The 12,500-nt window shown below is 52.6% G+C and overlaps 1 protein-coding gene across 2 annotated transcripts in view; it reads right to left on the reverse strand.

The window, feature by feature from the left end:
- The window catches only part of LOC311316163 (bromodomain adjacent to zinc finger domain protein 2B-like), a 40,513-nt gene that overhangs the window by 19,908 nt on the left and 8,105 nt on the right, over positions 1-12,500 (reverse strand). For both annotated transcript variants that reach the window (XM_084446960.1, XM_084446959.1), the window contains exons 8-21: positions 10,148-10,373; positions 9,706-9,798; positions 9,532-9,593; positions 9,139-9,204; positions 8,474-8,539; positions 8,053-8,097; positions 5,972-6,037; positions 5,372-5,512; positions 4,605-4,859; positions 3,438-3,661; positions 3,240-3,314; positions 2,267-2,498; positions 2,064-2,126; positions 570-714 (exon numbers count right to left, since the gene is read on the reverse strand). In XM_084446960.1, the coding sequence (XP_084303086.1) occupies positions 570-714; positions 2,064-2,126; positions 2,267-2,498; positions 3,240-3,314; positions 3,438-3,661; positions 4,605-4,859; positions 5,372-5,512; positions 5,972-6,037; positions 8,053-8,097; positions 8,474-8,539; positions 9,139-9,204; positions 9,532-9,593; positions 9,706-9,798; positions 10,148-10,373 (1,759 nt within the window). The remainder of the gene's footprint in view (positions 1-569; positions 715-2,063; positions 2,127-2,266; positions 2,499-3,239; positions 3,315-3,437; positions 3,662-4,604; positions 4,860-5,371; positions 5,513-5,971; positions 6,038-8,052; positions 8,098-8,473; positions 8,540-9,138; positions 9,205-9,531; positions 9,594-9,705; positions 9,799-10,147; positions 10,374-12,500) is intronic.

The raw sequence follows: 12,500 nt of genomic DNA on the forward strand, positions 1-12,500 counted from the left end.
TAAGGTTGTGATTGGTCCTTTTGTGCAAATACCTCCTCTTTTACCATGAACACGCTTATAGATAGATTGGACCAGCTGGGTCGACTTAACGAGTTGATAGCCACCGTAAAATACTAAAGTACTGACACATTACAGGAGTACAGGAATGACTAGCATCGATGGCCTTTACAAACTACAGTCCCGTAGGTATAATAATGAATAAGTAATAATTCAAGTTAAATAAGAAACCAGAAAGGTCAGGATGAGCTGTGGGGGGGGGATGATATTTCTGGATGAGCTGTGGGGGATATTTGGATGATATTTCTGCTGATAGAAGCTGGTTTAGCGCCATTTCTGGTCATTTCATGGGGACATTAAATGGATCCTTGTAGACTCCTAACCCGGCTCCTACTTGATAGTAGAGTAAACTGAGTGCCCTTCATTTAAACCAGGCTTTACACTTCTGGGACTGTTCCCATTGGCTTGATTATAACTGGGTGATCAAACCAAAGCCCCCACCCTTCCTCCAGACCAGCGCTGAGCCCCCTGGTTCTGAGGCCCCTTGGGACCGAGCGAGCCGGACCCCGTACCTTCTCCGCTCTCCATGGCCTCGATGAAGACGCCGCCGCAGTGCGGCAGGACCCAGAAGCGCCGGCGGTAGCGGTCCTGGCCGTACATGGTGGAGCGCAGCGAGTGGGACGCCTCGTACAGCTTCCTCCTCAGCTGGTGGTGTTGCTGTGGGGACAGAGGGACGAGGACATGGGGGTGAGACAGATGGACGAGGACGTGAGCCAGAGGGACGAGGACATGAGCCAGAGGGATGAGGACATGAGCCAGAGGGATGAGGACATGAGCCAGAGGACATGGGGGTGAGACAGAGGGACGAGGACGTGAGCCAGAGGGACGAGGACATGAGCCAGAGGGATGAGGACATGAGCCAGAGGGATGAGGACATGAGCCAGAGGGATGAGGACATGAGCCAGAGGGATGAAGACATGAGCCAGAGGACATGGGGGTGAGCCAGAGGGACGAGGACATGGGGGTGAGACAGAGGGACGAGGACATGAGCCAGAGGGACGAGGACGTGAGCCAGAGGGATGAGGACATGAGCCAGAGGGATGAAGACATGAGCCAGAGGGATGAGGACATGAGCCAGAGGACATGGGGGTGAGCCAGAGGGACAAGGACATGGGGGTGAGACAGAAGGATGAGGACATGGTGATGAGATAGAAGGATGAGGACATGGTGATGAGACAGAAGGATGAGGACATGGCGTGGATGAGTCCCCAGCCTGGTAAGGGGCTCTGATGATTTGGTTTCTCTTGTTCTAAACCAGATTCAAACCCCTCCCCCTCCAAGCATCTGTTCAAGGACTAGTTTGCTATTTAGCATTATATACGCCTTGTTATCAGGTTATTTACGATCATATACAACCGTCCATATCAACATTTTGACAGATTGTGCTCTTTTGAGATATTGGTGCTCATTGCTCATGTAGCCAAGTACACAATGGATCTATACAGAATCTGGGCATATATATGCCTATAGAGATCCATTATATGGTTCATATATATGCCCATAGAGATCCATTATATGGTTCATATATATGCCCATAGAGACCCATTATATGGTTCATATATATACCCATAGAGATCCATTATATGGTTCATATATATGCCCATAGAGATCCATTACATGGTTCATATATATGCCCATAGAGACCCATTATATGGTTCATATATATACCCATAGAGATCCATTATATGGTTCATATATATGCCCTTAGGGATCCATTATATGGTTCGCTGTGACTAATATCTCAGGAGTGCAAAAGTCTGTCAAAAATGTGTTATGGACCATTATACTGTATACGATGGTAAATAACCTTATGCGCTTACGATGCTGAATACCAAACTACTCCAGGGTCTCACGCATACAGGCGTCCCTCTTTCTGGACGGAGCAGGGCCTCGATTCGGACCCTCCAACACTATCGACCGGATGGGCTAGACCACGTGCTGCTCCACAGCTGCGCCCATCCTGCCCCGTCTGATCAGTGATGTGAAGGGGCTCAGCCAGGACCCACCTTAGCTAGCTTCTCTATCTGCTTCTCCAGCTCCTCCACGCTGGTGGACTGGTCTCCCTCATCCTGAAACACAACGCAAATCACATGAGCTGCCATGGTAACCGCCCACTATATGTACCACGCACTTTGACCTCTGTGTGACCTGTGTGTGACCCGAGCGGAAGCAATTCAAACGGCTGTCCTTTTTTTTTATTTTTTTTTACCTCATCGCACGTTTCCACTTTTTTGCATTTCTTCATCATCTCCTCCTCCTCTTCCTCCTCTTCTTCGTCCCCCTGGTCGTCGCTGTCGTCGTCGTCGTCTTCGTCGTCGTCGCTGTCCGCCCCCGGCTTCCTCTTGCGTTTGAGGCTGGAGGAGGGCGTGCCCAGCGGCTGGCTGTCCTCCCCCACCAACGCATCTCGCTTCCCCGTCCGCTTGGCGTGGATGGCCCTCAGCCTGCGCCCACACACACACACACACACACACACACACACACACACACACACACACACACACACACACACACGTGCAAAAGTAAGCACACCACACGCACAAACACACACACATATGTACAGTAGGGCCCTATTTTCCTGCCGGGGCTGAGTGCTCATAACTTGACGCGCCAGATGGTTTGCTTCGCATAACCATCTGGGAACTCTCCACTTGAAACTGTTTGGATAAGGGTGGGCACTTTCAAAAATACTTGGCAGGTGATTGGATGAACCATCTGTCTATCACCGTCTATCACCCGCTAACTTCAACCACTCCTCGCTGTCGTCACACGTAAACCCGCCCAGCGTCGCTGTTTGTATTTCAAACTCCTCAGAACCAACGCTGATTGGCGAGACCGTTTTCTGATCTGGCACAAACGGATCTCTGTGGAGAGTATCCAGACTGATTTGGAGAGAGAAAACAGAATGTGGAGCTCGCGAAGTCAGGACGGTCTCAGGAGGCTTAAGCGTTACGGTCTAAGTTTAGTCCGGCGCAAACTCAATATTTCTCACCTCCGCTGAGTTTGGTGTGAAATGAAGACACACCAGTCTCACAATCTACAAACGGCTTCATTGGGCGCCAAACTCCATGGAGACCAGCTGTATTGTAGCGAGTTTGTGACGGACAAAACGTATCCCGTTAGCACGTACAGTAGCCCCGGCAAGAAAACAGCGCCCATAACGTCACATGTGCGCACATACATACTTTTTAAGCTTGCTCTCCAAAATCCACTTGTCCTTCCTCATGTTGGTCATCTGGTCCAGGTTTTTGTCTATCTCACTGCAGGGAGACACACACACACACACACACACACACACACACACGTTGGCTTTTCGCTCGACAAACCTCAAACAAACGCTACGAAACGCAAAGGGGGGGGGGAGCGAGTGAGGCTCCGCCTACCTGACCACGCTCTTGCTGCAGGCCAGCTCGTTGGCCAGGAAGCCCAGGATGGAGGCCTTCTGCGCGGGCGTGTGCGCCTGGAAGGCCTTGGTCTTCAGGCTGAGGGCCAGCTCGGCCAGCTCCGTCTGACCGCAGTGCGCCGCCATGTACATCTGCAGCACCTCGGACGCGTTGTCACGGTTGATGCCCACGTTGGTCAGGTGATCTCCCAGCATGGTCCTGGTCTGTGACGAGGAGGAGGAGGAGCGAGGAAGATTAGAGTCACGACTTCGGCGTCGTTTCGTTTCATTTCGTAGTGTGTGTGAGTGTGTGTGTGGTTGTGTGTGTGCGTGTGTGTGTGGTTGTGTGTGTGAGTGTGTGTGTGGTTGTGTGTGTGTGTGTGTGTGTGTGTGTGTGTGTGTGTGTGTGTGTGTGTGTGGTTGTGTGTGTGTGTGTGTGTGTGGTTGTGTGTGTGTGTGTGTGTGTGTGTGTGTGTGTGCGTGTGTGTGTGTGTGTGTGTGTGTGGTTGTGTGTGTGTGTGTGTGTGTGTGTGTGTGTGTGTGTGTGTGTGTGTGTGTGGTTGTGTGTGTGTGTGAGTGTGTGTGTGAGTGTGTGTGTGCGTGTGGTTGTGTGTGTGTGTGTGTGTGTGTGTGTGTGTGTGTGTGTGTGCGTGTGTGTGTGTGTGTGGTTGTGTGTGTGTGTGTGTGTGTGTGTGTGTGGTTGTGTGTGTGTGTGTGTGCGTGTGTGGTTGTGTGTGTGTGAGTGTGTGTGTGGTTGTGTGTGTGTGGTTGTGTGTGTGTGCGTGTGTGTGTGGTTGTGTGTGTGTGCGTGTGTGTGTGCGTGTGTGTGTGCGTGTGTGTGCGTGTGTGTGTGCGTGTGTGTGTGTGTGTGTGTGTGCGTGTGTGTGTGTGTGTGTGTGTGTGTTAGCATTTTCACATTTAGACTCAGGCTTTCTTCGTCACATGTATATACAGTAGCATAGTGTACAATGTACAGTAAAATGTTACTGCCGGCTCCGCGAAGCACTAAAAAACAACAACACCTAATTACAAATTACACAAATGACAAATGACACACAGCTATACAAACAGCCGTCGGTGACATTGCACCGCGTCAACGAGGCCTAAAAGCCTTTACATCACAGCGCGGTACATAATAACCCCGGGCACGTCGGGGGGGGGGTCTCACCTTGTGTCCGGGGGGCAGGCCGGGGTCACAGACGGCCAGGGAGAGCAGCCGGACCAGCAGGTCCTGGACGTGGCCCATGCTGTCACCCACGTTGAGCAGGCCCTCCTGGAGCGTCCCCAGCGTGGGGACGTCGTTCGCCACGTCCAGGCCGAGCACCTTGCCGAAGCCACGCAGGAACTGCATCAGCATCAGGCAGTGGGACACGGCGCGGCCCGGCAGGATCAGACCGGGGATCCGGGAGAGCTCTGGGAGAGGCTGGGGGGGGAGGAGGGGGGTTTAATTCACTCTGGATGGTGAAGAGCGCAGTTGTGTCTTTCAGCCACTGGGTGGCAGCGTTGTGTACCGTGGTGTGTTTGCTAGCGCCTGAGTTCCAACCATGGAGCACCGACCCCCAGGAAGAGCACACCAGTGGGTAGAAACAGACCCCCTCTGTCATAGCTGCCTGTATGTAGCCCATCTGTTTCAGCCCAGAGCGGCATTCGAACCCGGGTCTCCCGCTTGGGAGGCTGACTCGCTGACAGTGGCGCCAACAGTGGCGTCCCTCTTGGAGGGCCTGTCAGCGCTCCTTCGGGGGAGTCGAGTTCCACCAGCTACTTTCGCGCTTTCAGTCTGGCTACACCACGCTTTTTCTGTCGCCCTAGGTAACCCCACGCCACCTGCCGCCCTCGCCTCCTCGACTACAGCGTTTTCTTTCGGGAGGCCGCGCTCAAGGCCGGTCCCAGAGGGCGCGGCGGCGGCGGCGGCGTCACATATCCCATCATCCCTACCTTATGATCGGCCAGACACATGTCTTCGTTGGGCTTCTTCAGCTCCCTGGCGATCTCCAGCTCCAGCCGGCGCAGCGCCAGCTTCTTCTCCTTGTCCAGGCGCTTCTCGTCCCTCTTGACTTGCCGCAGGCGCTCGCGTTCCTGGAGGGCGGGGCGGCGGGGGGGTGGGGGGGAGAGAGAGAGAGAGAGGGGGGGGGGGGGGAGGTGCAGGTTAAGAGTCTACCGCTCGCGGGGGTGAATACAGACAAGCGTGTCATTCCGTAACTTGCTGAGTGGTATTAGAATTCAGGGCCGCCGTCGGCGCCGCTCTCTCAAAGGAAAGTGCTGGAGGGCGGGATTCTTTAGAGTCCGCCGCCGCGGAGGGGGGAGGGAGGAGGGGGCAGGAGAGAGAGAGAGAGAGAGAGAGAGAGAGAGAGAGACGAGGACAGGAATGCATTCAGGCGGAAAGAGCCCCGTGGCCCAGTTGTGGAGGTGTGCGTTTTATGTGTGCGTGTGTCGTGTTATGTGTGTCTGTGTGTGTGTCGCCTACAGTTCCTCGGCTTTAAGTGTGTGTGTGTGTGTGTGTGTGTGTGTGTGTGTGTGTGCCTGCTCGACACCTACCTCCGCTTTCTTGCGAGCCTCCACCGCCTTCAAGAGCAAGACATGCTGTCTCCTCCTCTCCCTCTCCTATCACGACAGAAACACCCGCGCACACACACACGCACACGCACACACACACACACACGCACACACACACACACACACACACACACACACAGCCAGTCAGCACGGCAGAGGCCCCCCCCGACACACGCGGCCAAAAAACTACAACTCCAAAAGAACCAGCTAACGGTCTCCGTCACAATGAGGCTTGACATGAACACATTCATACACAGTTGAAGCGGAGTTAAGACACGACTTTACAAATGGCGACCAAAAAGCAACGAGGAGATGCAGTAGATGTGACAACAGGGGTCAACAGGAAGCAGACGTTCAGAGTTAGGACCAGCGATGACGCTTCTAGGACAATGCTGACGGGCGGATGGGGGGGAGGGAGGGGAGGGGGGGGGGGTTGTTTTGGATATGTGCCAGCGGTCAGTGAGGTAGACTGACATCCACTGTTTGGGTGAAGGCTGCTCAAGACCAAAAGAGAATACAAAAGTTTAGAGGTCATAGAGATCGATTGTAGTCCCTGGTGCAAAGTAATTTTGTTGTTGTTGAAAATGTAAATTCTGCAACAGCGGTTCCATTTGAATAAGTATGGCGCTAGCATGTTAGGTGGGGAACTTCAATCGGCCCGATGGTTCGTTCATTCACAAAGTCGGTGAGTTAAAAAACAAACAAAAATAAGTCAATTTTGATCTGAGTGGGAGAGGTGGGTTCTGGGTAGAGGGGGACATGCTAGGTCCCAAAAAAACCACTAGTGTTTCATCCATCTCTGAGCACCCCTGTTCAGCCAATCACACCTCGGGGGCGTGTTCACTGACTCAAAGGGGCGGGGAGAAGTCAAGTGATGGTGACAGACAAACAGTCCGCTGAATACCAAATCACCCCCTGGGCCCCTGGAGCGCTCAAGAGACCAGGGGACAGGATAGTTGTGAGTAAAATGGAACGGGTCCCATCCTCACATCCTCACAGGTCTGCTTGAGGACGGGAGGAAGCGTCCAGAGGGTCGATTTAGAATTCAGCCGAGTCACAGCCGACGGTACGAACAGGCGGACGCGTCCGGAAGAGAGGGGGAGACGGGGGCTCGACAAGCGAGCGAGCCAGGCTGACCACGCCGTGAGAGAGAGAGAGAGAGAGAGAGAGAGAGAGAGAGAGAGAGAGAGAGAGAGAGAGAGAGAACGGGGCTGGATGGGACACGTTAAAGAGCAGATAGTCGTGGACGGACAGAGAGACAGACAGACAGACAGACAGACAGACAGACAGACAGACAGACAGACAGACAGACAGACGGACGGATGGAGGGATGGAGCGAGCCCGATGCCTGGGCGCCGGTCTCAAGCACTAGCGGGTCACATGGACGGACAGGCCTCTCAAATACGACAGGTACACCACGCATGTGATGGGGATGGGGAAACTCCCGGAGTGCGCTGTCAGCCGGCGAGAGTGTGGATTGGCCGACAGCCTTTGCAATGCATTGTGGGAGAGTGGGGGGGGGGGAGACAAAAGCTGCGGGGCCTAAGCCATGGGATTCAGTCTTCCCTGGGGTAGACAGAGGTGGATGAAGGCAGCTCGTTTACTTGTTTACTTGTTTACTTGTTGTTCAGTCTCTTTGTTGCTGGGAAGCCATGCAGAAGAAGGTAGTATGACAGCAGCCAGTGCTACACTTAATGCATTGCTATGACAACCATATCACAACAACCATTTACACGATGCAGGTGTTAGATGTACAAAAATAAACATACCCATACCATATCTAGTCTATGCCTCTCCAACTCCTGGTAGAGAGAGTTGGCAAAGTATTATGGGGCAGTCGTCACAGCATTTCTATCATCAAATATTTAACCCTGTGCATATTTGCTCTGATTAAAGAATTCATTAGAAGTTACTCACACCTCCAAAATACACACGCGCACACACGCACGCACGCACACACACACACACACACACACACACGGTCCTCTAAGTGTGAGGTATAAGGTTTTTTAGTACAATTTCAATCATGTGTCAGAGCCTGTGTGAGCCTATGGGACGCCTACCTGGTGCTTCAGGACGACCGCCTGCTGTCTTCTCAGCTCCTTCTCCTTCAGGGAAAGACAGAAGACGAGAGGGAGAATCAATACCCTCTCCTACAGCCACCGTCATGACAACCACTAGGACACGACGGGACCCCCTTCAGTGAGGAGACGGCCCCTGGAATCACACTGTCAGGTATATCTAATCTGTAAAAAGGGCTTTGCATTTAGCTAGAATGTGAAATGAGAAATGAGGATTGATGCAGATCCTTGTTTCAGGGTTTTAGGAGGGGGGGGGATGGAATGGGTGTTTCAGGGTTTTGGGGGGGGTGGGGGGGGGGGGGGTGGAATGGGTGTTGGTGAACTCAAGGGTGTTTTGGGGGGCGGGGGGGGTGGAATGGGTGTTGGGGAACTCAAGGGTGTTTTCTGTGAACTTCAGACTCACCTTTATCCGTTTCTCTGCTTCCAAAATCTTGGCGTTGGCAGCTTCCTCCCTCTTCCTCCGTTTGGCCTGCAAATCAGAAGTGATGCCCGGGCGTCAGACGCCTGTCTGGCCTCTACCTGCCTTCAGAGCACTCAAAGTATTGGTTTCTGGGTTTCTGCTAACGGGAAACACTCGAGCTCGCACTGCATGCCAGTCAAATTTGTAAAACATAACAAAATAATTGTATTGCTTAAATATGTAATTTGGCAAAGAGTGAAATATCCTCTTTAAACAAGTGCCTTGCCAACCGTGTCAACTCAAATTTGATTTAGTTCTGCTGAAACACTTTGGAGCTCCGATTGTGTAATTCTGTGTGTGGTGGAGCACTGCTCTGTTTCCCTCCCCAACGACCCACTTATGCCAAATTGCTACTGTTGTCTGATAGAATGTTTCTTTTTTGGCGTCCAATTTAAATACAGAATAAAGCTGCTGTTTTAATATTCAACAGCCGTCAACCAAGACCAATTTAGCATTAGTTCCGTGTGGAATTATGCCTGGGAAAACTCCTAAACTCGCTCCCAAGAAGCCGCAGTGCTGCGTAATAGGCTTGGGGCAGATTAAACACTGTTTCAGGAAATGCGGGTGTATTCAGAGGTGGGCTGGCGGTGTTGTGTCAGATTGTGCACCTCCAGAATTTGCTGTGCCCTCAGTTCCTTCTCCATCCGGATCTGCTGGATACGCTTAATCTTCTCCTGTGGAAACCGGGGGGGGGGGGGAGGGGGGGGAAGAGGCGATCAATATTTGACGCGCCGATTAATTTCCACGGAGGAGTTGTGGATGATGCGTGGGGCCCGGCGGTCTGTGAGTCGGGTCAGGGCGGGTCAGGGCGGGCCCGGCGGTCTGTGAGTCGGGTCAGGGCGGTTTCAGGGCGGGCCCGGCGGTCTGTGAGTCGGGTCAGGGCGGGTCAGGGCGGGTCCGGCGGTCTCTGAGTCGGGTCAGGGCGGGTCAGGGCGGGTCTTTACGCGCGGAAGAATGCACAGCGTACATGCGGTGATGTCATACATGCAGAGGAAGCCCACCTGCTGTTTGAGGATCTTAATTTGTTCTTTCTGCTTCCTCCTCTCCTCTGCCGCCATGATAGCTGAGGAAGAGAGAGAGAGACTCGTTTCACAGTCCCGTAACCATGTCCGGACCGCGGTGAGCGAGGTGCCAGGCGCGTGGAGGCAGAGCGCAGACGCGGCGCGGAGCGTTACCTTGCTGCTTCCTGGTTTCCTTGGCGGCGCGCGCCAGGGCCTGTTTCTCCAGCTTCCTCATCATCTTCATCTGGGCCGCCTGCCTGGCGATCTCTGAGAACACGGTTCCACCGTCAATCTCTGTTTGTGTTTGTCGTTTGTGTTGGTTTGTTTTTCTGTTGTCTATTGTATATGCCTTCTGTATTTCTTATGTTGTGTAAAGCACATTGAGAGGCACGTTGTGTCTGAAAAGTGCTCTATAAATAAAGATTATTATTATTATTATTATTATTATTATTATTATTATTAGTAGTAGTAGTAGTAGTATTATTGTTATTATTATTATTATTAATCTACGGCCTGTGTGGTCGCGCGACGACTCTTAAATAATAATCACCTCTGCTTATTCAAATCATCTATTTGTCCGGTGTTTTCAGTGTCCAGGAGGGCGGCGCTCTCTCACCTTGGGCCTCCAGCTTGCGCAGGAGTTTGGTCTCGCTGGCGCTGGGGGCCTCCGGCTGCGGCATCCCGTCCGCCACGTTGGGCGGCCGGCCCTTCCTGCGGCGCGAGCCCTTGGCGCCCTCGCCTCGCACTTGGCGCTCGGTGTTGGGGAGGCGTCCTCGTCTGCCCTCCATGGCCAGGATGTGAGGAATGACGTCCTCCTCCTTCAGCAGGCTCCACTGCAGACCCTGTGACGGGGGGAGAGAGGGAGAGAGGACGGGAGGAGAACAGGAGGAGAGGGAGAGGAGGGACAGAGGAGACACAGAGATGAGAAGGAGGGATGTGGGGATAGCATGTTAGTATGTTAGCGTGTTAGCGTGTTAGCGTGTCATCCATGAAGGGAGGCCGCAGCTTTCCTGACTGACTAGGACTGACTGAGACCTGTGTTAAAAGCATGACAACAAAAAATAGCATCCATAAAACAAGCTAGCAAAAGCAAAAAAAAACAAATGAATACAAAAATGAAGAAGCTAAAACTGAGCTTGCACAAATCTGACCAAACCAACTGCTGGGGAAGTCTTTGCAGTTCGGTCACCACTATAAACGGTTACACAGCAGGGACTTCAACTACAAGATAGTAGTTAATAGAGATATCCTGAGAGAGAGAGCGTTTAAAAGGCAGAGCAGCACAAACGCATCATGTATTTTGCAGAACACTAGTAGCAGCTTTAGGCTGTGTGATTGTAAAACCTCCCTGCCCCGGGTAAAACCTCCCTGCCCCAGGTAAAACCTCCCTGCCCCGGGTAAAACCTCCCTGCCCCAGGTAAAACCTCCCTGCCCCAGGTAAAACCTCCCTGCCCCAGGTAAAACCTCCCTGCCCCAGGTAAAACCTCCCTGCCCCAGGTAAAACCTCCCTGCCCCGGGTAAAACCTCCCTGCCCCAGGTAAAACCTCCCTGCCCCAGGTAAAACCTCCCTGCCCCAGGTAAAACCTCCCTGCCCCAGGTAAAACCTCCCTGCCCCAGGTAAAACCTCCCTGCCCCAGGTAAAACCTCCCTGCCCCAGGTAAAACCTCCCTGCCCCAGGTAAAACCTCCCTGCCCCAGGTAAAACCTCCCTGCCCCAGGTAAAACCTCCCTGCCCCGGGTAAAACCTCCCTGCCCCAGGTAAAACCTCCCTGCCCCAGGTAAAACCTCCCTGCCCCAGGTAAAACCTCCCTGCCCCAGGTAAAACCTCCCTGCCCCAGGTAAAACCTCCCTGCCCCAGGTAAAACCTCCCTGCCCCAGGTGGAAGGTTAATTTCCATGGTGTTCTTCCACACACTCCTCCAGCCCCATTATCACATGAGGACTATTCTGTCACACACTCCTCCAGACCCATTATCACATGAGGACTATTCCTCCACACACTCCTCCAGCCCCATTATCACATGAGGACTATTCTGTCACACACTCCTCCAGCCCCATTATCACATGAGGACTATTCTGTCACACACTCCTCCAGCCCCATTATCACATGAGGACTATTCTTCCACACACTCCTCCAGACCCATTATCACATGAGGACTATTCTGTCACACACTCCTCCAGACCCATTATCACATGAGGACTATTCTGTCACACACTCCTCCAGCCCCATTATCACATGAGGACTATTCTTCCACACACTCCTCCAGACCCATTATCACATGAGGACTATTCTGTCACACACTCCTCCAGCCCCATTATCACATGAGGACTATTCTGTCACACACTCCTCCAGCCCCATTATCACATGAGGACTATTCTTCCACACACTCCTCCAGCCCCATTATCACATGAGGACTATTCTGTCACACACTCCTCCAGCTCATTATCACATGAGGACTATCCTTCCACACTCCTCCAGCCCCATTATCACATGAGGACTATTCTTCCACACACTCCTCCAGACCCATTATCACATGAGGACTATTCTGTCACACACTCCTCCAGCCCCATTATCACATGAGGACTATTCTTCCACACACTCCTCCAGACCCATTATCACATGAGGACTATTCTGTCACACACTCCTCCAGACCCATTATCACATGAGGACTATTCTGTCACACACTCCTCCAGCCCCATTATCACATGAGGACTATTCTTCCACACACTCCTCCAGACCCATTATCACATGAGGACTATTCTGTCACACACTCCTCCAGCCCATTATCACATGAGGACTATTCTGTCACTCACTCCTCCAGACCCATTATCACATGAGGACTATTCTGTCACACACTCCTCCAGACCCATTATCACATGAGGACTATTCTTCCACACACTCCTCCAGCCCCATTATCACATGAGGACTATTCTTCCACACACTCCTCCAGACCCATTATCACATGAGGAC

This window comes from Borostomias antarcticus (assembly GCF_949987555.1).
Source record: "Borostomias antarcticus genome assembly, chromosome: 12".
Lineage (NCBI taxonomy): Eukaryota > Metazoa > Chordata > Actinopteri > Stomiiformes > Stomiidae > Borostomias > Borostomias antarcticus.